The 27,426-nt window shown below is 48.2% G+C and overlaps 3 protein-coding genes across 10 annotated transcripts; 2 read left to right on the top strand and 1 right to left on the bottom strand.

Moving 5' to 3' along the window:
* Nucleotides 1-191: 191 nt before the first annotated feature.
* LOC122384671 (ferrochelatase, mitochondrial-like) lies at nt 192-2,677 on the top strand. Of its 2 annotated transcripts, none has more exons than XM_043372320.1 (2): nt 192-257; nt 726-2,677. In XM_043372320.1, the coding sequence occupies exon 2, from the start codon at nt 763-765 to the stop codon at nt 1,933-1,935; it is 1,173 nt and encodes a 390-aa protein (XP_043228255.1). In that variant the 5' UTR covers nt 192-257; nt 726-762; the 3' UTR covers nt 1,936-2,677. The 2 variants fall into 2 exon arrangements, with proteins under 2 accessions (XP_043228255.1, XP_043228247.1); XM_043372312.1 differs by having other exon boundaries at nt 192-302.
* Nucleotides 2,221-13,907, bottom strand: LOC122384663 (serine/threonine-protein kinase ICK-like). 2 transcript variants are annotated; one of them, XM_043372290.1, is made up of 12 exons: nt 13,613-13,907; nt 10,379-10,510; nt 10,004-10,058; nt 9,520-9,641; nt 7,678-7,780; nt 7,156-7,265; nt 6,532-6,703; nt 6,073-6,248; nt 5,517-5,669; nt 5,118-5,263; nt 4,645-4,783; nt 2,221-4,112 (listed from the first exon to the last, which is right to left on the bottom strand). In XM_043372290.1, exons 2-12 carry the CDS (start codon nt 10,489-10,491, stop codon nt 4,100-4,102), a joined length of 1,302 nt encoding a protein of 433 aa, XP_043228225.1. In that variant the 5' UTR covers nt 10,492-10,510; nt 13,613-13,907; the 3' UTR covers nt 2,221-4,099. The 2 variants fall into 2 exon arrangements, with proteins under 2 accessions (XP_043228225.1, XP_043228234.1); XM_043372299.1 differs by lacking the exon at nt 13,613-13,907 and adding an exon at nt 10,951-10,990.
* LOC122384636 (negative elongation factor D-like) lies at nt 13,774-27,401 on the top strand. Of its 6 annotated transcripts, none has more exons than XM_043372276.1 (6): nt 13,774-13,863; nt 21,454-21,674; nt 22,010-22,837; nt 23,162-23,373; nt 23,717-23,864; nt 26,099-27,401. In XM_043372276.1, the coding sequence occupies exons 2-6, from the start codon at nt 21,489-21,491 to the stop codon at nt 26,462-26,464; spliced, it is 1,740 nt and encodes a 579-aa protein (XP_043228211.1). In that variant the 5' UTR covers nt 13,774-13,863; nt 21,454-21,488; the 3' UTR covers nt 26,465-27,401. The 6 variants fall into 6 exon arrangements, with proteins under 6 accessions (XP_043228211.1, XP_043228172.1, XP_043228186.1 ...); XM_043372237.1 differs by lacking the exon at nt 13,774-13,863 and adding an exon at nt 15,681-15,785; XM_043372251.1 differs by lacking the exon at nt 13,774-13,863 and adding an exon at nt 15,696-15,866.
* Nucleotides 27,402-27,426: the final 25 nt, after the last annotated feature.

Raw genomic sequence — 27,426 nt, 5'->3', positions numbered from 1 at the left:
TGTGCAGGGGACCTTGCACTCGCAAATGAGTGACATCCACCGGGCCTACCAAGATTCTTGGGCCGTGCTTGGGGCTACAGAGTTTCGGTAGCCGGTGCAACCAAGATTACTTTACTACGGTGCAACCCTTGTTTGCAATTTCACTCGGAAACTAAAAACCTGCTGATAACTACATTTATGGCTGTCATGCGGCAGAGTTGCGCACAATCACCGTGATGTCTGTTGTACCTACACATTTAGCTCGTGGCCTTCGCAAGGTCATTAGAAACACTCATCATTGGAACTGGACAGAATTTCAATAGGTAATGCTCCATCACCATTTGGTAGTAATTACTATTCTGATTCATTGTTTATCTCAGTGCTTAACCAGAATGAGGAAGGCACCTTTTGGGATGATAAACAAGCCAACAGTTTTGGGCAGTAATCAGTTCACCACGCCATGTGTGGATCACCCATGATCGTAAATACAAAGACAGGAGGGTGAGGCCTTCTGTATCACTGGTGATAGGCTAATGCCTATCACTGGTGATTAAGTTACAGTGAACTTCCTATGAATTATGAATCATAAGCGTTCCTAGTGGGTCAGAGGCTACAAAGCCATTGTCAAGGTATCAAACCTTCACATTTGCATTGCGATCGGTAGCCCTGTTATACTTCCCATTGTCATCTAGCTTATGTCTTGATTGTTATGATAGATAGAAAGTTCAGCATAGCTTTTGTTTCAGCTTGTTCCGATTGCCTGCCTTTGTCATCACTGTAGTGATGGCACCCATTCTGTCGAGAGCACGCTTGCTCTGCCGTCTACCAACATCAACATTGTGTCAGCTTCGTGGAGCATCCAATGCCACTGCGCCCGCCCCGCAGACGGCCATTGTGATGCTAAATATGGGTGGGCCGGCTCGGCTCGATGATGTCCACGACTTTCTGCTTCGTCTTTTCTCCGATACGGACATCATCAACCTCCCAGTGCAAAGTCGCCTGGGGCCCTGGATTGCGCGCCGTCGCACTCCTGCCATCCAAGAAAAGTATGCCGAGATTGGTGGCGGCTCGCCCATTTTGAAATGGACCAATATTCAGGGTGAAAAGATGTGTGAACAGCTGGATCAGATTTCGCCGGAAACCGCGCCGCACAAGCACTATGTCGCCTTTCGTTACGTGTCGCCGCTGACGGAGGAGACCGTGCCTGAGGTGGTGGCCAGCGGTGCCAAGCGGGTGGTGCTCTTCAGTCAGTACCCGCAGTACAGCTGCGCCACCGCGGGCAGCAGCATCAACGCGCTGCACCAGTACTGCCAGCAGCACCCGCTGCCGCCGGACGTGCGTCTGTCGGTGATCGACCGCTGGTCCACCCACCCGGGCCTGGTGCGCACGTTCGCCGCCAACATCCGCGCGCAGCTGGAGCAGCTGCCGGAGGATGTGCGCCGCCAGGTGGTGCTGCTGTTCTCGGCGCACTCGCTGCCGCTGCGGGCGGTGGCGCGCGGCGACCCGTACCCGGCAGAGGTGGGCGCCACCGTGCAGGCCGTGATGGCAGAGCTCGGCCACTCGCACCCCTACCGACTGGTCTGGCAGTCCAAGGTCGGCCCGCTGCCCTGGATGGAGCCGGCCACAGATGCCGCCATCGAGGCCATGGCCAAACGCGGCCACAAACATCTGATGCTCGTGCCAATTTCCTTCGTCAACGAACACATCGAAACTCTGCACGAGCTGGACATTGAATATGCCAAGGACCTGGGTGAGAAGACGGGCGCGTCCATCTACCGCGTGCCGGCACCGAACGACCATCCAGAGTTTATCGGTGCGCTGGCCGACCTCGTGCGCACGCACCTGGCCGAGGGCGGCGGCGTGCGGCCGCAGCTGCTCATGACGTGCCCCATGTGCACCAACCCGGCCTGCTTCCCGGCCAAACGGTGGATCGGGGAGACCGTCAACAGATCCTGAGTTGTGCAGTTTGGCTGAGTCACACTACAAAGACCGACAAGATCAACCCGTCACACGACCGTCGCAAACGGACCCAAAGAGGCGATCTAACGGACATGTATGGGTATTGTCCGAGGCACGCCGGTGGCCCCTTCAACTCGTGAGTGGTCTTTCATCACGAGTGTCAGAATAGCTGAACGTATTATGTTATTTACGGTGCTGGTGAAATGTGTAACCGTGCTATTTGGAGTAGGGGTGTTGGCGTATGATTGTATCTGATCGACTCGATCGGAGTAGTTTTTGGTCCTTTGTGCCGATGTTCGGTGCCCCTGGGAATTAGATATGGCGAGAAGTGCGACACGGCCTGATTATTTATAGGCTTTTTCGAGAAATGTCTCCCTATATAAAAGCCTTCGAGCGAGCACTGACGATGTCGTGGCTGGGTGTCAAGCGCTATTAAAGCCTCAGTGCTTTTTGTTTGAAATTGGTATTCACTGCTGCATTGCTTATATGATTTGGTGACTGAAACGAAAACGATGAATGGCTGCAAAGACATAATTTGTTACACTTCCGAGGGAGTCAAACTTCTATTTCATTTTGACATGTATGAGACAATAAAATGTTTTATTGTGATGTTAATTAATGGAAAGTTGCATAGTCTTCCTTCGTGTGGGATGACGAAAATGGCGTGTCCTCAAACAGCTGACTGAGGCCAAATGCCTGAAGTATTTTTAAAGCTTTATAATACATACGTTTTGTTTTCCTTCTTTGTCTTTTTACCGCTGTTCTCGAGGTAGATTTTAAATGTTGTTCCCTTAGATGAGAAGAAAACGTGCGCCTCTTCAGTGATGCCCAAGGAACCCCATGATTTGTGTGCTTTTTGTCTCTTATCCGGAGCTGTTGCACAACGCACGGAGCTGTACTGCATGCTATTCAGAAGTCTTTTTATTGGTTTGCATCGTTTTATTTTGTGCGGGCAAAACATTGAAGACAATGCTTAGCGCTACATGTGTGCATGCCCAACCCGCATATCTGTAGCGACTTTTAACCAGATATATGGTATGATATATCGTTATATGCATATGCATAAGGGCATTCAACACCCGGTTATAACGTCCAAACCAATCACATAGACGGCGCTGTATCGTTATCCATAAGGCACAAAACAGCATATACCTACACCTAATTGGTATATCCACGCGACTCACATATATGACGATACATTGGTAACGTCTACGACCCTCTCACATTACAGTTATGCGTTGCCGCGTTTCATCAGTGGCCGATTTCATGAAAGGGCGCAAAACGCGGCTAACACGGTTTCCCACCCATTCTGCTGCGCTTTACGCTCGAATGGTTTCATAAAGCAATTGTCTATGTAACCAAATGATGACTCAATGATGACTTAAGCAGTGGGTGTAGTAAAACACAGTGCTAAACAAACAGAAACACACAACTGGCGCATATTATGCCCTCTGATCTTGATAAAACCATCCACTTCGAGAGGGCGTAGCTTCTTAGGACGTAAAATACACATTGATAGAAATACTAATAAGCTTTATGAAACCGGCTGCTAGAGTGCGACTTCGCACCGCTTCAAATTTGTGATTGATATCCGTGCTTTAGAACTAATGCGATTACAGTTGAAATGAGTAACTTCACATTTCCACAACGATACAACAATTTAGGTCATCGCGAAGAACGCCTTAAAACCCGTTTAACAGAGGTTGCGTTGTTGGTTTACGCTGTATCAGTGGTCGATATAATTAATAGGAAAAGGACGGACTAGTGAATAATTGATATGTTCAAATAACCTTGGCAGCCGGCGGGCCCCAAGGCACGCCATTATAAGACGTCTAAAAATGTCAAACGCCTCTGTAATTATTCGCGTAATCGTTACACAATGTCAAACGAACAACAATCCCAGTTTCTGGATTGGCGTTAGTTGGCCCGCACCAACGGCTTAGCACCGTATGACCGAAGGAGCGCGGGTCTCTCTCTCTCTCTCTCTCTCTCTCTCTCTCTCTCTCTCTCTCTCTCTCTCTCTCTCTCTCTCTCTCGAAGCGTCATCCTGAACTCCGTAGGCTTTCAATGTCGGACGGCTAGCAGGACTTGCTCTTTCACCAGGCGAACGAGGGTAGCTGCATCACAGTCTTCGCACTCAGCTTGCAGAAGAGGTGCGCTCTCATTTGAGATATCTGAAAAATAGGGGAAGGGTCGATGATGCACATTTCATTTCCGACAATCAAGAGGATCATTCTGGAACACTAAGGGCTTTCGGGAAAACCTTTCGGCCCTTCACGGCGTTCATACCAAAGAAACACATAGGAACGGGTCAGCTTACAATGCACGGGGGCGGGCACTCGTCTTTCTTCTTTACTAGATTGTTGGATCTGGAAACTTTGCTTAAATTTAGTGCCAATGGCTAAGAGGATTGCTGTAAGGAGTCTGTTAGGACAGCCTGGGGCCTCTGATTATTAGAGCAATTATCGATGATGCGTCGATGGAACCAAGTTTGGTTAGGGGTATAAAAATCCGGTTGTGTTTCAGAGGTAAAATTTGGGTAGGTGGTGGATTTGGAGCGGTTTGAGCCGGAACTGGAATCGGGCATTCCGGTTGTAGGTGGAATTAGACCAGTTTGTGCTTTAGATGCCATTGGAACGGTGTGTTGTGTAGGTGCGTTGGAACGTTGAAAGAGTGTGAGTGCGCCCCGTTCTCAGTCGTACTGACTTGGCGGCCCAGTCGGTGCGCCCGTGCAGTCCGCCGGTGGTGTTGGACGAGGCTCCCCTGCTGACCACCGACCGCACCCCGCCGCCACCGCCGCCGCCGCCGTGGTGCGGCGGCGCCGGCTCGTGCGCCACGCCGCTGCCTGTCCGCCACATACAACAGCATTGTCTGACTCGAAAGCTAGCTACCTATTCATAATTTAACCGAAAAAGTCCGAGTAAATAACCGATTTAAAGGTCATATTCGCTTTGAAGCTTGACGGCAGCATTGGATTCTGCATTTCAAACTTTAACTTTTTGGCAAGAACGTCCTGACAAATTTATTGACCCTCAAATTGTGTATCTCAAGAACATTGTGCCCTCGATGTGTACCGTTCACTTTTGTACCGGTACCTGGTCGAAAGCAGAAGTTAGACTGATTGTCTGGGATATGCATATCTGCTAGTGCTAGATACCATATAGACTGCTATTAGTTACCATATTGCGCGTTTTTGGTGTTGTGTCCGGCCACGTAGCGCGACTTGTTGAGGTACACTTGTTTGGCGGTCATGTGTCGCGACTGGGACCTGCCGTCGCCTCCGCCGCCGCCGCCCCGGCCGCCCACCGTGCTCGACTGCATGTTGCTGAAAATATAGGACAGGACACATGTGTTGACCTGACTAGGGACGGCTGATAAATGACTGGGCAAGAGCACAAGTGTTTGATTCAATCGTCAAAAGATCGGGACTATTTGTGCAACATACAATAATACGCCGTAAGTCATCCTTTTGTCTCAAACTTTTTGTATCTGTTTGATATTAATTTACTTAAAAGACGCTTCTCATACAAATAGACAGACACGCTGGCAGGCAGACAATAAGATCCAGCAATATATACCCCATGACATCCTTGAAGTCGTCGTCGTCCCACTTGTTTGAGCGCCGTACGTTGCCGGTCTGTCCGATGTAGGCGTTGGAGGCGGCCTGAGAACCCATCGCACCGCCGGCGTTGCCACCGCCTAGCTTCTGTCCGACTTGAAAGTACGAGTACCTGACGAAACGGAGCGTGACCATCAAAACGTGACCCAATAGACCGTCACCGGCGTGTGACAATACAAAAGCCGTAAAATCAGTACGGACAAGATAGTATTGGTATGGTCCATTGCCATTGAGGCGGTAGGAAGCCGCTGCGAACACCCCTGAGAAAACAATATCATGAGTTCCGCCAGCCAGAAATAATTAGAACCATCATATGAATGAAGTTCGAGCCGGATACTGAGTTTGTGGTCGGGTCGCCGGTCACTAGACTGGAGTTTGGGGAGCCGTATAGCACTCTGCCGAGCCGAATTATTCGGTGACGATGTGACGTCATAGGCTACATATTTTGCCGCAGCTGCCCAGCCCGATGTCGGTGCAGTGTCGGCCGGTCGGCGCTGTCGCTCGGTCTCACTAACCTGATGGCGTTCTGGGCCGTGGGCCGTTTGCTGGGGTTCCAGAGCAGCATGTCACGAATCAGGTGGATGGCCTCCGGACTGGCGTTGGGTATGAGCGTCTCCAGCGGGGTCGGGCTGAACTGGGGGAACGTGAAGCTGATGGCCGAGGCCAGCTGGTGTCCCTCCGGCCAGTCACGCTGTAACGATCAGCGGCAAGGTCAGTCACGGCGCCAGAGTCCGCCGGGATCGGGGAGAGTCAAACCTGCGAGTTTCTGATCGAACTGTATTTGTTATATTCTTCTTTTCAATACATGCACTAAAAATGCCAAAAATACTAACTTTTGGCATCAAGTTAGTGGGATTTATCGTTACCCGATTTAATTTGTCCCGTGGGTGTGAACGAAGTAACAGATCCATGAGCGGACAGACTAAAGGTTCGGATGGACATTCGTAGAGAAAAGCTGGGGTATCTGAATTTACCTTATCGGGAGTTCCTAGCACGGAGCAGATTTTGAAGATCTCGTCGATCTCTGAGCTGCCGGGAAACAGCGGTCTGTAGGTGTAGACCTCGGCCATGATGCAGCCGACTGCCCAGATGTCGATGGGGCTGCTGTAGCTGGTCGAACGCAGTAGCACTTCCGGTGCGCGGTACCTGGATGTCAATGGAACACCGGTGATATAGAGGTATCCACTATCCAGTACACTTAAGTAATTATAGCCAGTTCCGAGGTTCACTGTGCCATTCCTACATCGCTAACTCTGGATTTCCGTAATGCAGATTTATAACAGACTTCCTTCCCAGAAATAAAAACATCTTACAGCTCAAATCAAAGCTTTGCTTAAAAGAGATTGTGCTGTGGCCATCGAAAACTCTAATTGATTTTGTAATTACGACATTCTCCTTCACTATTGTTAACGTTGTCCGACAAAATAGCGATATGCATGACACTGACGCCGGAGTACCGAAAGAAAAGTTTTGTTACCTCGCCTCAAACATTGGGCAAGCACAAGGGATTATCACTGATATTGCACGCCAACAATGTGGAAGGAAAACGAAGAAAAACTATAGTCCCGAACGAGGTAATGTGGCTGTCAGCATCTTACCATCTGGTAGAAACGTAGTCCGTGTACGGAGGCCTGGACCGGATCTCACGGGCCAGACCGAAGTCAGCAATCTTGATCAGATCAGGTCCCATGCAGAGTAGATTCTCAGGCTGAAACAAAGCAATTAATTCGGTAACGCATTGATTATGGGGAAGAAAACAATGCCAAAAGTTGCTATCAACGGATGGACCGGGTCGGTTCGCTCACCTATTGCCCCGACCTATTCTACCTATTGTTATTGTCCCGAAATGAAAATACTCTTCTGAATCACTTCCTGTTCTGCACTCATCGAGTAATTACATTAAAAATGAACCTAATTTTAAAAGGGTATGTTACAGCAAAGATTTGACTATTTGTTTCCTTGTGTTTACTATGCAATTTATTGAGCGAGTGTCATGCTGGACGCTTAACGAAACCGTGAATTCATGGAACGGCCAGCCCAACGCGTGCCATATTTGTTTCGTTATGAAACGCATATGAGCCTACGCTGTGCATTTGCTTGCTGTCTTCTTCATTTCTTACCTTCATGTCTCGATGGAAAAAGCCGTGCTTGTGCATGAACGCCAGGCCTTGCAGGACTTGATACATGATATTGCGAATCACCGGCTCCGAGAGCATCTTGTCCCTGTGGCAGGGCGAAGTCCACAATGAAGTAACGGCCACGAAAACAGAGCAATCACCGCATGCTTAAAGAAGACGAGTCTTTCGAAACTTCCGCGCGCAAACTGACTCATTTGAGTGCTCTTAAAGAGATACGGAAAAACCAAGAGCCATTGTATTATATTTGGACAGGAACTATTCACGAGCACACCGAGGTGGACACTGTCAGGACAGCAGCTGCAGATCCGGCAGACGACCGAGCACCTCGGTACGGTGCTTGATGACAACCTCAGCACAGACAGCCACGTGGCTCAGCGCATCAGGCGTGCTTGTGCATCATTCTATGGCCTCACACCCCTGGGCAATTTCACCAACCGCCTGACTGCTGCTGACAAAATCTTCCTCTGGAAGACAGTAGTGCTGCCGGCACTGATCTTCGGCTGTGAGACGGCTCCCCTCAGTTCCGCCGACATTGAGCGTCTAGACTCGCGACAGGCTTCGCTGATCAAGGCAGCGCTGGGTCTGCCGCGTTCTGCGCACCATACGGCTCTTTTGATTGCTGCTGGGGTGCCTCGCATCGGTGAGGTGCTGCGAGGTGATGCCCTCCGCGCATTCCGTAATGCTTTCCGCGCTGACCACCGTCTTCGCCAAGCCTACGTCACTGGACTGGCCAGACTTGCTACGTACCCCGAGCAGTTGGATGGGTCGTTTATTGGCCACGTGTACAATCTGTGTGGTGGGAATTTCGGCGCTATCATGCACATCGCTGCTGGGCACGTCGATCACGACATAGTCCGGGCACCACTCCAAGAAAGCGGTCTTATAGACAGTTTGAAGATGGTTTTGGCAAGCAACTGTCAGGCCTCGCGGCGCCTGTTAAGACTACTAACCTCCTGAGTGCTGATTAACTGTGTGTGTGGGTGGGTGGGGGGGGGGGGTATGTATCTTTTTGTCGCATGACGATGCTGAATAAACAATAATAATAATAATAATACGAACGGTAAGCTCGTATCAACAGCCCTATCGTTGCCGTTGTTCAAATAATATAAATTTATGCCCAGTAATTACAGTACCTACATATATGTTGTTCATCGGAATTTCGTCTCCGTGTTGCGTGATATGCATACGGTTCTTTCGGCCGGATGTTACTCGGGAGCGCGGACCCGACAACACCTCCCTCTCCGCCGTGACAGCTTGTCATGTGTGAGAGGACGCTTACCTTAGTCCTTACCATTACGCTGAACCGTGTATGAAGTTACATAGCTGCCACGAGATGTCACTGCAGTTTGCGCCTGAAGGTATACTGTGCCGCGCGTCTCATGCCTTTGTCCTACCGCTGCCGCTAGATGTCACTAATAGTTGCGCCTGAAGTTATGCTGTACCGCACGTCTCCGATCCTATGTTGTACTGCTACCGCTAGATGTCATTACGGTTTGCGCCTGATGGTATACTGTACCGCACATATCAATAGCTATGCCGACCGCTGCCGCTAGATGTCACCACAGTTTGCGCCTGAAGGCATACTGTACCGCACATCTCCAAACTCATTTTGTACCGCTGCCGCTAGATGTCACTACAGTCTACGCCTGAAGGTATACTGCACCGCACGTCTCCAACCTATGTTGCACCGCTGCCGCTAGATGTCACTACCGTTTGCGCCTGAAGGCATACTGTACCGCATACTATTAGAACGATTGAAATACAGCTGACTGAATGAGTTAACTACGTAGGTATCTATGATATGGTGTGTATTATCCGACTTGCCTCTCCTTCATCATCTGGTAGAGGTTTTCTTTCATGTACTCGAAGACGAAGTAGAGGGTATCATTTTCTCGTATGACCTCCTTCAATTTGACGACATTCGCATGACTTAACTTCTTCAGGGACTGCAAGAGAAAACAAAACGATTAGGACAGTAATTTACAGGCATCAATAAAAATCGTTCGCAGCTTTTTGAGTTATACCTATCACAGCCAATTATGGGCACCCATAATCAACTCAGACACCGACCTTACGGGTTGGGTGAAACGCCTTTAGCCGTTTGTGCCTCGTGGCTCAAATACTTAAACATCAGTCACCTTTAGGCAGAATCCTTTGGATATATATAAGCCCTCCTAAATCAGTTCATGGAACGTGTAAAGCCGACAACGTGGCATGTTTCACGTTGCTCTTATTCGACTGTTACTTTTATGCGAAAACCAGCAATGAAAACATCGGTAAAACTGAGTGCTGACACCGAGTTTCGTACCTTGACCTCCCTCAGGTTCATCGCTTCCTCCCATGAAGTGTATTTCCGCTTCATCCTGTAACGTAGAAAATGACATGCAAAAGCAATCGCAAAGTAAATATACCTACCTGACAGCATTATCGTCAAGAGTCATATGACCAATTATATCTCCCGTAAACGGTAACGTTTAGACGTCACTCACGTTTTTCCATTAGCTTAGATATCTCGTTGGCTCGTTGTTATGTACATATGGCCTATATGGTTGTTGAACATACCTCTCGGGATAAAAGGACAACAAGATCACCACCTGTCATCACCTCTAATGCGTGTGCCATGGCCCGGGCACAGGGCACGGGTCCACGTAATCCGTGCCCCGTAAACGGTACGTCCACGTACCGTTTGATGGCCACCTTTTCGCCAGTGTCGATGCGCTGTCCGAGCACCACCGAGCCGAAGGTGCCGTCCCCCAGCTGGCCCAGCGTCATGTACCGGTTCATGTTCTCTCCCATAGTTGGAGCGGCGGGCCGCCTGAGCGATAACGACGACAGTCAGAAATACGGGGAAACAAATTAGAACGGCATGCAGATTCAGTTGTACGTAAACCTGTTGACGGTTGAAGAAAATAAACAGAGACCGGTACGAAAAGAAGCACACTATGCATTTTAACGGACAAAAGTGCTAACGATTCAAGCACTTCACCGCTAATAGTTCATACCCTATTGAACATGTTATTCTCACTTTTCATTTTGCATACATACTACATAGATAGGTTTATTAAACCGATGAATAAAGGTTATACATACCACCGCAAAAAGGCAGCATAATAATAATACAAGTATCGGGGTGTCTAAAAAATCGCCGGTTAGGCATTCGGCTCGTAAATTTGTTGATAGTTGGTACGCTTATATGTTACGAGTAGGTACCTATATAAGCCTGAGCGCGCTTACAATAGGTACCTGGGCAAGTACCTAACAATTGATGGGAATCTTGAAGTTATAAAGGCATTCAGTCATACAATACTGAAATAGATTTTCGTCTGAAGACAACATAACTTAGGCATGCACCTCCTTTTTCATTGCGTGGTGAATGACTCATGCTGATGGCGGCGCCGTCCGTCGGCCAAGAAAACAGTTCCTACAGTTCGATTTATCCAAATAGTTCATGATGTTGGCGCTAAATTTCCTAGAAAGTCGAGCAAGACGCCGATTGCCTATGTAGGCTTAGCTCAGTTCTACGCAATATTGACGTCTAAAGCATGTCATTATTTTGAATGACCTTTATCGACCTTGCACTTTTGACTATGTCCTGCACTATGTAGAACTTGATTGACCTGACATGAGGTCCCTCCTCACTCACGAGTCATGATAATATATGTGAAGAGATATTTCATGGCCGCTGGCAGCTCTAGCGAAGACTCGCTACTAACTAATCGACATAAAATGGAGGAATATCTGTGCATCTGTCGACTGTCTATGTAAGGCAGGGCGTATTTCAATGTCAGTTTGAAGGTAATTTAATGTCGTGTTCTTGATTGGTAAATTCCTTTTTAATGACCTCCTTACAAATTATTTATGTTTTTGATGTATTTAGCTTGATACAAATTTTCGGCCACGGGCCTTGATCACATATCAGTTTAAACACAGACACGAAAGACACACAGACACCAATGCAGTTACAGTTTTGCCAGTTTTTCAGTTTCTGTACAACTTCGCGTGATAAAAAAGCACAATATACCTACAGTTCTAAGGAATATGTTAGATGGGCCCAACAAAAACGATCATAGACAACCTAATAGGTCAAAAATTAACTTTAAATTCGTTTTCGTATTCGATTCATTCATCTACTTTTCAACGTTCACTCATGTACATGCACATAAAACCCGATAACTACATAATGTACCACGATGATACATTTCGATTCAGTTGCGGCTTTAGCTTTCGGATTTGTAGCGACTCACTTATCTTTCGGTGTGGATGGTCGCCGGTTTTTTGAATGATTTCCACTGTTAGAGGAATTTCACCCCTTTGAAGTTCTAATTCTCTGTGAGCCGATCTAAAGTGATCACCAATGGGTGTGTCTCGGGTCTTGTTCTTGGCGCTTACGACATGCTCATTAAAACGTAGCCTAATAGGCCGTTTTGTCTCGCCCACATATGTTACTTCTTCTCCACCTTTCTGGCAGACGCTACATGTGATTCTATACACTACACTTGCGGTTAGGCACTTCCCTTTCAATCCCGACTCACAAGTATTGCAAACTCGCGACCCTGCTGGGCACTTGGGATGGGAGAGGGCAGAACGTGTGAGGCGGCTTTTCAATGTGTTCTTGCTTTGCCAGGCTACTCGCAAGTTTAAATCAGTTTTTCTCACGATGGCATTGACTTTGGCACAGACGGTCTCGTCGATATATGGTAGAGTCAGGTACCCGTCTAGCTGCTGTACTTGCTGCTTTTTGTGGTGCCGGTGCTCTCCATTTGTCGTCGGATGTGTCTCTGCTCGGGTAGCCTCTCGTTGCAGCCTCCGCACCAACTGTTTTCTGTAGCCGTTTTCTTCGAATAGCTGCTGTATCTTCTGGCAGGAGCGAGCACGTGCCGCTGCATCTGACGACAGTCTGATGGCTGTCGTCAGATGCAGCAAGTACAGCAGCTAGACGGCAAGTACAGCAGCTAGACGGGTACCTGACTCTACCATATATCGACGAGACCGTCTGTGCCAAAGTCAATGCCATCGTGAGAAAAACTGATTTAAACTTGCGAGTAGCCTGGCAAAGCAAGAACACATTGAAAAGCCGCCTCACACGTTCTGCCCTCTCCCATCCCAAGTGCCCAGCAGGGTCGCGAGTTTGCAATACTTGTGAGTCGGGATTGAAAGGGAAGTGCCTAACCGCAGGTGTAGTGTATAGAATCACATGTAGCGTCTGCCAGAAAGGTGGAGAAGAAGTAACATATGTGGGCGAGACAAAACGGCCTATTAGGCTACGTTTTAATGAGCATGTCGTAAGCGCCAAGAACAAGACCCGAGACACACCCATTGGTGATCACTTTAGATCGGCTCACAGAGAATTAGAACTTCAAAGGGGTGAAATTCCTCTAACAGTGGAAATCATTCAAAAAACCGGCGACCATCCACACCGAAAGATAAGTGAGTCGCTACAAATCCGAAAGCTAAAGCCGCAACTGAATCGAAATGTATCATCGTGGTACATTATGTAGTTATCGGGTTTTATGTGCATGTACATGAGTGAACGTTGAAAAGTAGATGAATGAATCGAATACGAAAACGAATTTAAAGTTAATTTTTGACCTATTAGGTTGTCTATGATCGTTTTTGTTGGGCCCATCTAACATATTCCTTAGAACTGTAGGTATATTGTGCTTTTTTATCACGCGAAGTTGTACAGAAACTGAAAAACTGGCAAAACTGTAACTGCATTGGTGTCTGTGTGTCTTTCGTGTCTGTGTTTAAACTGATATGTGATCAAGGCCCGTGGCCGAAAATTTGTATCAAGCTAAATACATCAAAAACATAAATAATTTGTAAGGAGGTCATTAAAAAGGAATTTACCAATCACCTACATGCCTTACATACAAAGAGCACTACAAGAATTAATGTCGTGTTCTGATTGACTGACCTGGGCCCGGCTGAGCTGAGCTGTTTTCCCGGTCGCCGCCGCCGCCGCCGGTCGCTACCGGTCCCCACCGCCGCTGGACACTGACCAGGTGCGCCGTGCACCGATCGATCGCTACCGCCGCCGCCGACGCGTCGCTAGCGACGGCCAAACAGGAGTACACAGAGCGGCCGAACGATCCGGCCGCGAGAGCCATTCACCGGCAACAAACTGCCGCCGGAGGTGCAGGGCAACTCAATGCCGAAGAACTCCGGGTAACTGGTTGAAAGGCAGCCACGCTTTCTACCGTCGCGATGAACCGTTTTATACGCATGTAGGTGCCGTTTAATGCACCCGTTTTGTATGGATGAAATTTGATCGCAATGAATTGTTTCGTGCACTATGAAAGCATGATTAATTATAGAATTGAGTCCGTTTTTTAGGCATATATAATAATTGCGTGCCAATCGAATGACGATTTGTGATAACGCCGCAGCGTCACTTCCTCCGAGCCTTTCCGCAGCGCTCCTCGCGTATGCGGGATTGGCGTGACATCATCGTCTGAGGCTGTCTCGGTCGTGAGAAGTGCTTGCGGTCATATGTGACTGACCACGGCGCCGGGTCAAAGCCACGGGGCCAGTCAGACCAAAGCTCTCCCGGTACCAGTAGCGGCGGAACATCTTCAGTTAAGGGGGGGGGGGCACTGCCGACTTTTGGTCCCATTCTTTCCATGCAACGCCCATAGGGCATAGGGCTAATGTTAAAATGTCAAAATCAAAGGGGGGCACGGTGCCCCGGTGCCCTCCCCGTTCCGCCGCCTATGCCCGGTACACGAATACGGTGCTGGGTACCCAGTCTACGGTCTACGGTCTACGGTGACCGTTGCTGGATTTGCAAAAACGTGCCACCATCAATGTCTATGCTCCGGAGGGTTACTATATTGCAATGGAAGCGATGTTCACCTTGCCCTGCTTCGCCAAATGTGCTAAGTCACTTTTGGACCAAAACAACGGTCTGAAGGCACGCACCCTCACTCCTCAGCCAGTTTGCCAGACCAAGACACGTGATATCGGACGGTACTACCCCTGATGGTGTCGGTGATTGGTGAATTTAGTCTTATCTAAAATTGAGTGTGGAACGAATGAAGCAAAATTCTGGTGGGAAAGAGCTACACAGGAAATGTGTACAGGCTGAGTGGTTTTTGGTATAAATTTTATCAACTACTAAGTGAGTCTGTGTAGTACGTATGCCGCAATGAAAGTGGTTGAACAAATTATCATCCTTTTGGGTTTTGATTAGTTGCGTTTGCATAGCATTTTTGACGAGGCTCTAGCTCATTTATTTTGCGATAACTTCGATGCAGTGATCTTTTTATATTAAGATGGGATAATTTTGTAAATCGTACAACACCATTGGCATCTTTTGCAACATAACAGGTGGAGCTGGGACGGGTGGAGCTAGGTATAAGCTTGCAACATTCCCTAGGTAAACCGGTAAACGGGGCATCGGTGCCGTATGCCGCATTCTTCAGAGCTTTTTTGTCATGACGAAATAGTATGCAGTGCTCTAGCGAGGAACATCTTGATATACGTAGTTAGGATTTTAAATGACCTTTTCCTCGATAATTAATTGGAAATTCAATAAAAAGTAAATATTATATTGTTTGGCAAATTTGCGAACAACAGTTCATTCTCGAGCCACATGAAACAATTGTTTCATGAAACAACTGTTCTCTCGAGCCACATGAAACAATTGTTTCATGTGGCTTGAGAATGAACTGTTGTTCGAAAATTTGCCAAACAATATAATATTTACTTTTTATTGAATTTCCAATTAATTATCGAGGAAAAGGTCATTTAAAATCCTAACTACATGCTTTTTTGTTATTTTCGATTGGGATTAAAAAACATGCATGCGGGCAAGGCCCTAAACATGCGGGCGTGCGGCATTTGTGAACCCACCCGTGTAGTGGAACGCCGGTGAAAACAGGGCGCCGGAGGGCATATTAGTCACGTGACATTTGGAACTTCTCCCGCTCCAAGGGCCTTCTATATGCCAAACGTCACGTGTAAATTTCACGAACCTTGATCAAATAGCCCCAGGCGCCCTGTTTTCACCGTCGTCCCTTCCACGTGTAGGGTGGAAGCCCGTGGTGATTTACTTTGATTTTTTAATTCACAGTATAGGTGTGTAACTTGTAAGTTTGATTTTAATCTGCACTGCTTCATTTCAAAGATGCTAGATTATGATTAAGCTAACATCTAACATCATTGTATAGGTACCAATGCTGCATTCCACAGCAAAACTGTGTTTTACCTAGGTACCTGTGCATGAGCTCACAGGTGGAACCATGACAGTTTATAAGTTGCTTTTGAATTATGGAATATGATTGGTCAATGTGTGGTAAGCTAATTATTATTTCTTTTCATATTTTTGTGTCAAGAATTTCTCTCTTTAAAGGTTGCAAAAAGGTTCATACTATTTTCTGGATAATTTGCCAGCTGGCACCTTATGGTGGCACTAGCAGAGCTTGTTATATATCAGTAGGCGGAACTATGGTCAAGCGTACCCATTTTCGGGAACGCATTTTCGTTTCCATGTTTGGGAACGATAAACCCAAATATGGGAACGCCATGTAAGCATTATTTAAAACAAGAAAAAGAACCGTTAAATGACGTCAAAAAAATATAAAATGATCGTGAACTGCCTGATATTTGTCTCAATATTGTTGGGAAAGAGTTTGATATTGTAAGGCCCATCGTAGTTTCAAATCGTTCCCCTATTTCTAAAGCAGTCCATCATCCGGGCAGCGAGCCCAAATTTGGGAACGCTCTCGTACACTGGCGCTGCAAGCGTTCCTTATTATGGGAACGGCGTACCCAAAATTGGGAACGATTTCACCGACGCCTTTCAGGGGCTCTTTTAATCAACAAGCATCACGTCCAACGCCGCAAATTATTGTTAACGCAACAATCATCAGATGACCTTTCCGGCAAGACCGTCGCATGTTTCGCCCGGTCTTCTGCGCTTTTATTCCCGTCGATCTCGCAGCGGGCACGCCCCCCTCTGCAGGATTACGTAATTCACAACGCTCAGCGATGTTCAACAGTCTTCCATACCTATATCCACCGTCTGCGCCGAGGGTGGAGACATGTCAAGCACCTGTCTGTTTATCACCGATAGTTGACGAGCACAAGGAAGTATCCAAAAATGGGAACGCTGAATCATGGGTGTAGTTTTCCAAAAATCATTGGGGGTGCTCAGTAGCTTTCAGAAAGGCATTCCATAGTTTTTGTAGTTCTTTTTAGCTGTTCTTTTTACTGTAGCCATCAGGCATCATGCAAGAAATGATGTTAAATCGGTTCGAGAGCTTGTTTTAATAGCGCCACTGTAAAACAATTTTGGCTCACCCAATGCATTAACCCGCGCGGGGCTGGGGTCTCACTCTCCACTCTCCAGCCGAACGCGCGGGGCTGGGGGGGATAAATTTTACCCCCCTGTTATCTCCCGAACTATTGGTCCGATTTGGAAAATTCAAACGCCAATCGAAAGATCTCATCACGAATAACTAAATACATGCACTTAATTTAAAGTTTGAGGTCAAGGTCAAGGTCAGGTCAAGGGTACAAATTGCAAGTTTCTACAGTATCGGCCTTGCACCGTAGTTGCCGAAGAATGGAGTCATGGACTGAGACTGATTGCCCAAAACGTGTTTGGGCCTGACCTTGGCCATAAGTGTGGCAGGCCAGATTTTGTACTGGACCACTTTGAGTCAACTTTGAGAAATACATAACGTACAACGGTGGTAAAATCATTGCTATAGGTATAACACAGTTTACCCGCTCCGGGTGTGAGGGAGGGGTGTGGGGCAATGAGTGCACTGACGTGGCGCCCTCGGAGGGCCGGTATGGGATTAAAGCTCAGCTACACTAAGGGCTTGTGTGGTGCCTTCAGTAATCGGTGGCACCCTCAGAATCATCGGCGTAGGGCCCTCAGAGCCGCCGGTAAGGGAGGCACCGGTGTGGGGCCGCCATGCAGGTGCCGGTGTGGGCGATCAGAGGTGCTAGTGTGATTCTCTCAGAGGCGCCGATGAGGGTCCTTACAGGCGTTGCTCCGGGCCCTCATAGACGCTGGTGTAGAGCCGTTACAGACGGGTGTGGGGCCTTTAGAGCTGCTGACGCGAACTCTCTACAAGCCGGCAGGGGGTCTCAGTGACCGGCAAGGGGTCCTTATTACTAGGCCGGCAGAAGAAGTCCTGCGGGGTCCTAAGAGACCGGCATGGTACTGTCAGACGCCGGTGGGGCCCTCAGGGTCACCGTTGTGGGGCCCTCAAGTCATCAGTGGGTGGCCTTTAGATGCGCAGGTGTTGGGTGGGTCCTCAGAGCCGCCGATATAGGGTTTTAATAGGCACTGGTGTAGGCACTCAGAGTTGGGGGTGTGAAACCCTCAGAGACACCGGTGTGGGCCCTCATAGGCACCGACGAGGGCCCCATAGTTGCCGTTATGGGGCCCTCAGAAAAATAAGTGTGGGACCATCACAGGTGGGAAATGAACCTAGAACTTTCCCTCATTGGCCGGTAAGACCTCTCAGAGGCCAGTAAAGGCTGAAGCAGACTCTTTCCGCGCTCAGGAAATCGCATGCGAGAGCCTATTCAAAAACATTGTAATTCCTCTCGCATCAATCGCTCGCGGGAGGTGCGTGCGGTTGATGCGAGCGTGCTTCCATGTATTTGAATAGGCTCTCGCATGCGATTTCCTGACTGCGGAAAGAGTCTGTTTCAGGCTTAACGGGCCTTTGGAGACCACCGAGGTGTCCTTAAAAGCCGCAAGAGGCCCTCAGAAGTCGGCGTGGGGCCCTTATGGAGACCTTAGTGTGGCTATTTAGGGCCCATGAGGTGCTCTAAAGAGCCCCACGGGGCCCTTCTGAGTAGAAATATGGCCATCGTTAACCCTCAGCGGTCAAATGGCGCCGCAGGGCCTCTCGGACCCAAGCGTCCCTTTGAACCCGATGGGGGGAGGGGAAACGTGTCCCCTTACACCCCTAGCTATGCCACTGTTTTATATGCATCATGTCAGGTATTTTAGGCTCACCCCCCCCCCCCCCAACTTGAAAATCGTTCACGGGCCCCTGATAATATCAGATGTAATGTTAACACAAATATCATGTATCTTAATTTGTGGTGATTTATTCAATGTATATTCTCTTAGTCACTGAATTGAGTAAGCATAGTACCTATTTGCATGATTCACTGGGCTCATTACAGTACTAGGAGATGGACATTCTGATTATTGAGGGCCTTGAGTCAGCTGGGAATGTTTTGAGGAGGCTGGGGGTGCTTTAAGAAGGCAGGGGGTGCTGAGCTCAGGATTGGGGGTGCTTGAGCACCCACAAAGAGATATAAAGTTACGCTTATGCGCTGAATATGTTACACCCTCAAAACACCTAGTCCCAATGAAAATCTAGTTTTTTCCTTTCTTGATGAGTGTAAGTGGCAGAAGGCCTGGTAGGATGGGCACGAGGGATGATCGAAATCAGCATAAAAATTATAAATAAGCCACACAGAGCGACCTATATAAGAGGAATTCCCCCAAAACGATCACGCTTAGAAACACGGAAGACAAAAACCACGCTCATGACGCTCCTTATAAAACAACTCTAAACAGCTAGCATCCAAATAAAATATGTCTTTCCGGGATGATAAAATACAGCTGAATAATTTTAAGCCACTCAACCTGAGTTTACAACAGTAGTTCGGTAAAATCACTGACGTTCCATGCGGTCGTGCGCCCCGACACCAAATGTCAACAATATTACCCCGGGACTGTCCGCGTGTTCGCTTGCATATGTCTGCATCCGGTGTCGCTAGTATGAAACTTCATAACCAGGCGAAAATTATTATACTTGACCTCAAAATGTAAAAAACGCTGCATTTTCCATAAAATTGCAAGTTAAATGTAGTATAACCCATGTTTTCACCATTCCGTCATGGATAACTAACCATGATTCCGTCATGGTAAGTAATCCATGATTCCGTCATTTCAAAAAATCATTAAAAATTTCATTCGACGGTCAATTTCCTTGTTCCACGGTCAGATTAAAGATAATTTTATAGAGACTTAGTAGATACTTAAATTAGCGTGCACTTTTTGAGATGTGATGCACTAATGAGTTTTAGTCGGCGAACGGCCGAAAAATTACCTTCCGTTCTCATACATGGGAACGCCCGTTCCCATATTTGGGAACTCCGTTCCCAAAAATGGGAACGTTCCTATATTTGGGTACTCATGACCATAGTTCCACCTACTGATATCAATGTCAGATACAAATAACTAATCTCTATTTTTAGTTTTTCTATGAGTGCCATTTTACGCATTCATGTCCATCTCGTACCATGTTTATATCAATAAATAACATAGCTATTGTACGTCGCCAGCTAGCCAGCCAGCTGATTTTATCCAATTGTTAGTAAGGCTCTGCAAAAGGACGCAATTGTCCCCTAGTTATGATTTGGTTGCAATGCTTCAGAGCTTGAGATTTGCTTTGTGTTGCTAACCAGTATAACGCCTTTTGAGGGATGAACAGAGCGAGCGAGAGGATGGGCCTTGCACGTGCGAAATTCCGAGGGGATACCTCAAACTGACTTGTGCACGGCATCCTACTAACCTCTAGCGATGTGCCAAATTTGAGGGCAATCAGAGGCCTCTTGCACCAAAATCCTCTTGCACCAATGCTTGGATTATTTTGCATCGTATACCCAGTCCAAGTCTCAAATGTAACAATTTGCGTGCACAATTTAGCAAGCACAAATAGGATTATGTATTGGGCTATTGCAAACAAATTTACCACCGTTAGATTAGCTTATTCTGAAACCGGTTTTTCGATTTTACCTAGCTAGGTAGTTTGGTGCAAGAGGCCTCTGCCCAGCCGTTCTCAAGATCTGGAAGCAGCACCCTGCACGTGCGCACGTGCAAAATGGGTTCCAACTGACTTTTGCACGGCACCCTACTAACCGGTCCCTAACTTCATACCAAATTTGAGCGCAATCGGTCCAGCCGTTCTCGAGATCTGGAATCGACCCCTGCATGTGCGCACGTGCAGCAGCACCCCAACTCTGGCACATGGATATGCATTGCCTAGTGGGTGCCTACCTACATGCCAACTTTCAGCGCCATCAGCCAAGTAGTTACTGAGATATTGCAACTATTACAAAACTGACACCCCTTCGTTTTGCAGGTGGCACGTGCATAAGGGGTCACCCACATGCATCGGGAATAGTCCAATACTTGGTAGAAAGAATGAAGCTACCCTACATAAATTACCGCATGTAAATCGGTCAAGTGGTTGCTGAGATATAAGTCTCGCAAAAGCGTCCGCACGGCCGGTCCGCACGGCCGGCCGGCTCATACTCAGAAATTTCTGTTAATCTACGAAAGACTCCGCTCGCTTCGCTCGCTCCGTAATAACTCATAGGCGTCTCATCTGGTGCAAATTGGTACCTGTGCTTTTCAGCTGTTCAATACCTATCCTTTCACCAATCTGTCAAAATTGTATGAAACAATTGGATACAATTTTGACATACAATTTGATTTCACATACAATTACAATTTTGAAATGAACATACAATTTTGACAGATTGGTGAAAGGATAGGGATTGAATAGTTATCATCTTGCATGCTGCCTATTGCTATAGTCACCGTGCCTATTGCTATTAGAAAGATAAGCATATGTAAAAAAGGCAGCTTATCTTGCATTTTTTTACACATGCTTATCTTGCAGTAAGGCAGGTAGATATCTTCCTGGATTGTCATGGAACTCGCCCAGCAGGACAGCCAGCAGGATGTTGATACCCTCCTTCCATTTGCAGGCTGATACATTGAACCATCTGTGAAAAAGGACAAGATGGATGAAGATTTTGAGGAGAGAGAGTGGGCAGATGATGGGCCAGAGGGTGCGGAGTCGGATGGCGAAGAGGCAGCAACTCAGGAGGATCCTGAACAAGTGATCAGGGAATGCATGCAGCTGTTTGCCTCTCCAGACTACATTATGGAGCCAGGAATCACCAACACACTGCAACGATACTTCTCAGTGAGTGGGAGCTTGGAGCAACTGGTTTATTGTTACAGGGAGTAGACATACTTCATGTGAATAAAGATAACTTGTAAGATGTAAATATTTAGAGATGAATGTTATTTTTTAGCCATTGGCTATTGCCCATCTTAGATATAAATAATCCACTGATAAACATGGACATCAGATGAGGTTGATGATGCCAGGCTGTACTGCTTAAAACTAGCTTGAATGTTTGAATGGATTGATTGATTGACAAACGGACACGAGGCAGGCGTTTCCCGCTGGTGCACCTCTCGCTGCTACCTATAGCTCACGGATAACACAGTGATGGTTCCCCCTGTTGCCTGCAGGCCGGTGGCGACCCGGAGACAGTCATCGAGACCATCTCCAGCAACTACAAGGCCATCTCGGGACTGGCCAATCTGATCGCCGAGTGGCTGATCCTCTCCGGCGTCGACATCCTCGATGTGCAGAGTCTCGTGGAGAATCATCTCAAGGACATGATCCTGCGAACCTTTGACCCTGCCAAGGCGGACACCATCTTCAACGAGGAGGGTGTGACGCCCGCCTGGCTGTCAGAGATTATCAAGCATCCGACGTGGCGCTCCCTGATATACCGTCTGGCAGAAGAGTACCCCGACTGTATGATGCTGAACTTCACCATCAAACTGATCTCAGACGCCGGGTTTCAGGGGGAGATTACTTCCTTGTCAACGGCGTCGCAGCAAATTGAGGTGTTCTCACGGATCGTGAAGACGTCCATCACCAACATTTTGTCCCGCTCCGATGACGAGACTCGCCGGCATATGTCCGAGTTTGCCGCCATGGTCTGTCACGGCCAGCACACGTACATCTACACACAGGCGCTGCTGCACGTGCTCTCGCAGGAGGGCCGCGCCGGCGCCAACGCCAAGCGGCTGTCGCAGGAGGTGACGCGCTGCGCCGTGTCGCAGGGACAGAATGTGACGCCCATTATTTTGGCGCTGAACGGCGCGGCGGCCTACCCGCGCGCCGCCAGCGCCCTGGCCTCGATGCTGGCTCGGAACGCGCTGAACCCTGCCGACATCACGGCGCTGTACAAGCTGTACAACACGTCCGACCCGCCGCCAGTGGAGCTCATCAGGTCGCCCACCTTCCTCGAGCTGCTCATCGGCGCCCTCTTCCGGCCCGGAAACAAGGTGAGGTCTCGTCTAGTGTGGCACCACAAACTAACTGGCAGTATCACGGCTCTTCTCATATGTGTTGCCGGAAATCGAGGCCTTTAAACGTAACGATGCATGCTTCTTTCAGTTTTGCTTACCGTGTCGTAGACTGAGAACGGAGCATCCGAAATAGGGCTAGGCCGATCTCTGACAAAGTTTTGGGGCAAAATATGAAATGATTTGAACTAGTTAATTGATAAAGCTGCAGTTGTCTTGAACACCATAGCTCGCCCTGTCGTGCCATTGCGCCGTTTTGTGACCCGACTCCGCGCAGCTCTGAGCCGCTCCCTCCCCCGCCAGGTGAACCCCGACCACCGGCCCAAGTATACCTACCTGCTGGCGTACGCGGCCTCCGTGTGTGAGCAGTGGCGGCGCGGCCAGCGCAGCAGTCTCAACCAGGACGAGCTGCGCGCCACTATACAGGCGCTGGAGCGCGTCCACGGCATCTGCACCAACAGCAAGGGCGCGCTGGAGATTCTGTCGGAGCTGAACGCCCTCTACCAGTGCATCAGGTGAGGCGGCAGTACGGCTGCAGCTGACCTATGGCGATAGTGGGAACGTCGGCTGATTTACTAGGGTTCGTTTCCCCTCGTGACGATATTAACTTGTGGACCTGAATCTGTGCACTTATGGAATAGCTGTCCCGTGGTATTCTAATAGCTTTCGTTGCATGCTAAGAAATGATGTTCCCCGGGTGTCGTTCGGGAGTCGTCACTCCCGTGTGTTGCCGTTGCGCCACAGGTAGAACGGAGCTAATAGTGGACCGGTTGTAACTGTATACAGTTATTGGTGGAGGTGTTATCCTGTCAACTCCTGCATTTGGCAGCCTCTAATCGCCCTCCACCCGCTCCCCAGGTTCCCAGTGGTCTCGGTGGGCCTGGTGCAGTGGGTGGAAGCCACTGTGACGGAGCCGTCGTTCTTCAAGCTGTGCACGGAGCACACGCCCATCCACCTGGCGCTGCTGGACGAGGTGGTCACCTGCCACCCGCTGCTGCACGAAAAGGTGAGAGCCCACCCGCTGCTGCACGAAAAGGTGAGAGCCCACCCGCTGCTGGACGAGGTAGTCACCTGCCACCCGCTGCTGCACGAAAAGGTGAGGGCCCATCTGCTGCTGCATGAAAAGATGAGACTATGCTGTCACTGCTGCAGCCACCGCCGTCATATCGACACCTTTTTTTAAACCCCACATTTGTTCTCCGGTGAATTTCAGACAAGTTGGTTAGAGATCTTAAAAAAAAGATACAATCACTCGATTTTTCCCAAGTTTGTCTGTCTTGGCAGATAAAGCAATTCCAGAACAGGCCTACGAATACACATATTTGATCAGGATCGGACGATTGGACACTTTTAAAAGGAGATCTTTCGTGCCTCCCGGAAATTCACGGGAGAGCAGATGTGGGGTTTAAAAAAAGGTGTCGATATAAGCCCAGTAGGATATACAAAGCGATCAAGCTTACGGTCTAACGATCATATCTACGGTACTTTGTACCGGGCGTCCGACGTTTCATTGTGTCACATTCACCTTTAAAGGAAAAGGGCCACCTTCGTGAAATATGAAGATATCGTTGTTTTTCACTTTGACATTATTATTTTTCATTTTCTTTTTAAAACTGGTGCCAGAAGTGCACAATTCGCGAAAAAGTATTTAAAACTAATTAACATATTGGTACTATGTTGATACTCTCTACGGCACCTACTGTATGATGGCATAGCGATGACGTCACACTCAAGCCAATCAGCGTTCAGAAGACAGACTCGTCGGATTGTGTCAGATAAGCTGATTGGTTAAAGCTGAGCTGGTTGAAGCTGATTGGTAAAAAACCAAAGCCTCGCCGCGGGTGGCTGTATTGTCGGATAAGAACGCATTCCTGGGATAAGGACGCATTCCTGGCGTATTTTCTTTTAAAATTGCCGATAACTACGAATGGAGGCCGAAGTCGGCCGTAAGGAGGTAGACAGGTAGGTTTTCGGACACGGGCTACAAGATGGCTATCTCAGTTTCAATCCCCATGTTAAAGGTGGCCCTTTTCCTTTAACCCTATTCCTGGCGGGCTCCGCCGGGACAAGAAACTGGCGGGGGGGGGGGGCCGATTCGGCCCCCCCCTCAGATCTCAAAAACTACACATCGCAGCGACAAACGGTAAACGGCATCGGATACGCACGGTCAAGATCTACAATTTTTACTAAGGTCATTTTCAGGTCAGGTCAAAGATGACGTCACAGGGGTCGAAAAAGTCAAAATGGCGGCGCTAGATATGGAGAGTTTTTCTCGAATAACTTTCGAATTAGTCAAGATAGGAACAAACTAAGGGCATCACCGTGATCCTCTCGTCAATCCGCATCGAATGATATATATGTTGACCTCGAAAGGTCAAGGTCAAAGGTTGACCTCAGGTCACGTGACCTCGAGGTCATCATGTATATCATTCGATGCGTCTTGACGAGCTGAACACAATGAGACCATCCACGCGTCTGTATCTTGTTCCTGTACGGAGTTATTGGCCAAAACCCTTTGGTGACCTTTGATGACGTCACATGACCTCACAGCTGCCCAACAGCAAAACAGACCTCAAGGTAGTGAAGGTCGATCGTATATGAAGTCATGTATGGTATATGGGGCCATTCCGACCCGTTTTAGTGGTAAAAACAGGGAGTTGATTTTTCCCCCATTGACTTATAATGGGGAGGTCGCGAAACTGACCTGACCTTAGGTCACCGATATCAAAATTCCGAGATATACAAATTGCACATACTGGTACCCTAACTAAAGCCTGAAGAGAAGAAATTGATCCGTCAAAAACTCTAGCTCTGGCGTGATTGCAAACTTTTCTGAGGTAGGGTCACCAAACCGCCTCTGGTGACCTGACCTGAGGTCAGATCAACTCAAAATTTTCAGACATGTTGCGTAGATGCCTTTTAGGAAAAGTCAGAAAATTTGAGCTTCCTAGCTCAACGCGTTTGGGAGAAATAACCAAAAAACCTCAGGGGGGGGGGGGCTCCTGAGGCCCCCCCCCCCGCCAGGAATAGGGTTAAAAAATGCGTTTCAGAAGTTGTCCCCCGGTTTGAGACCAACTATGATCCTAAACCGCCGTTCTGCCCACAATGTCGCTGGCGTTCAAAAGACTATGTCGTGCTCCGATCAGAAGCATTTGGTCCATTCCATTTTGTTCCAATCAGCAGCATGACCTCTCAGAGGGATGTAACTTGAAGTTAATCCTATTATCTGCGCTTCCGCAGGTGCTGGGCCTATACATCCAGCTGTTCGAGTCGGACCAGTCGGAACTGGAGATCCTGATGCAGCTCGAGATGCGCAAGATGCTGCTGGACCGCATGGTGTGCCTGCTCAGCCGGGGATGCGTGCTGCCCGTCGTCAAGTACATCCGCACCTGCTGGCAAAAGTCGGACACGGACATCTCTTTGATCCGCTACTTCGTGACGGAGGTGCTGGACATGATGGCGCCGCCCTACTCGACCAGTTTCGTGCAGCTCTTTCTGCCCATGGTTGAGGACGAGGAGATCACGGGCACGATGCGGAGTGCCGGCGGCGAGGATCTGGTCAGCCAGTTCATCGGACACTGCAAGACCCGCTCGGCGGAGACATGAGGCAGGCTGACCATTGGACACTCATCAAGACCCGCTCGGCGGAGACATGAGACAGGCAGGTGCTGGGGGATTTACTGTAGCTCGGTACCATTCACGGTGCCTGCTAGCGGCTGTGGCTATCATCGGAGTGCTGTCTGCTGATCACTGACAATAAGAGCTAGGACAGATGGCTATCGTCACCAGCCTACCAATGGAGCTGGCCTCCATTCACATTGACCTTTACTATCACAGTGACTTGATTTGGCCATGGGAGCCATAGGTACTCGTCACAGGTGTCAATGATCGGAGTCGCTACCGTCTAGGAGTGGGGCCATTGAAGTTGGCTGCCTTCGTTAGTGATCCATTGCAGCCCGATAGGTGGTAGGAGCTGCTTGGGTCGACTACGATTAGGAATGCCTAATGCCTATCATCTGATCAAGTCACAGCTGTTGGCAGTGGTCACTGAAATGTGAAAATATGGACTTCAGCTTATAGTGTTCATTATTGGTCCAGCCTTTGTTGTAAACATCATCATCAAATGTGTCTCATTTCGCCCATTTATTAACGAAACCATGTTCTTATGTTTCTTACGGTGTTGCTTGAAGCAGGGAAGTACGGATGAAGTGTGCTGCGTAAATGGTTCCAAATCAGGTTACGGTTGCTTTTCTTGGTCCGCAAACATTTGCCACCCAACTGTATTAATGCAATATCTATATTCTGATGCGTTTTAGTTCAATATCGTATAGTAGTGACTAAATGGTGCAGTTTTCTGTTGTTTTCGTATTTGCCTTAGTGTTTTTTTCATGCTAAAAAGACCTATTCGTTCTTTTCCTTCCAACGGTATCGCCACAAACCAACTATAGTAGTTATGTAGCTGGCCCCGTGTAAATGTTCGACTTATTGAAAAGAGGCTGGGTGAGAAAGATATACAAAGCTAATATATGGTGATAATATGTAAGCTTCTTTTATGCTAGTATTTCAGC

The sequence above is a fragment of the Amphibalanus amphitrite genome, unplaced genomic scaffold, assembly GCF_019059575.1.
Source record: "Amphibalanus amphitrite isolate SeventyFive unplaced genomic scaffold, NRLGWU_Aamphi_draft 000014F_arrow, whole genome shotgun sequence".
Taxonomy (NCBI): domain Eukaryota; kingdom Metazoa; phylum Arthropoda; class Thecostraca; order Balanomorpha; family Balanidae; genus Amphibalanus; species Amphibalanus amphitrite.
This window is presented reverse-complemented; position numbering and strand designations above follow the sequence as displayed.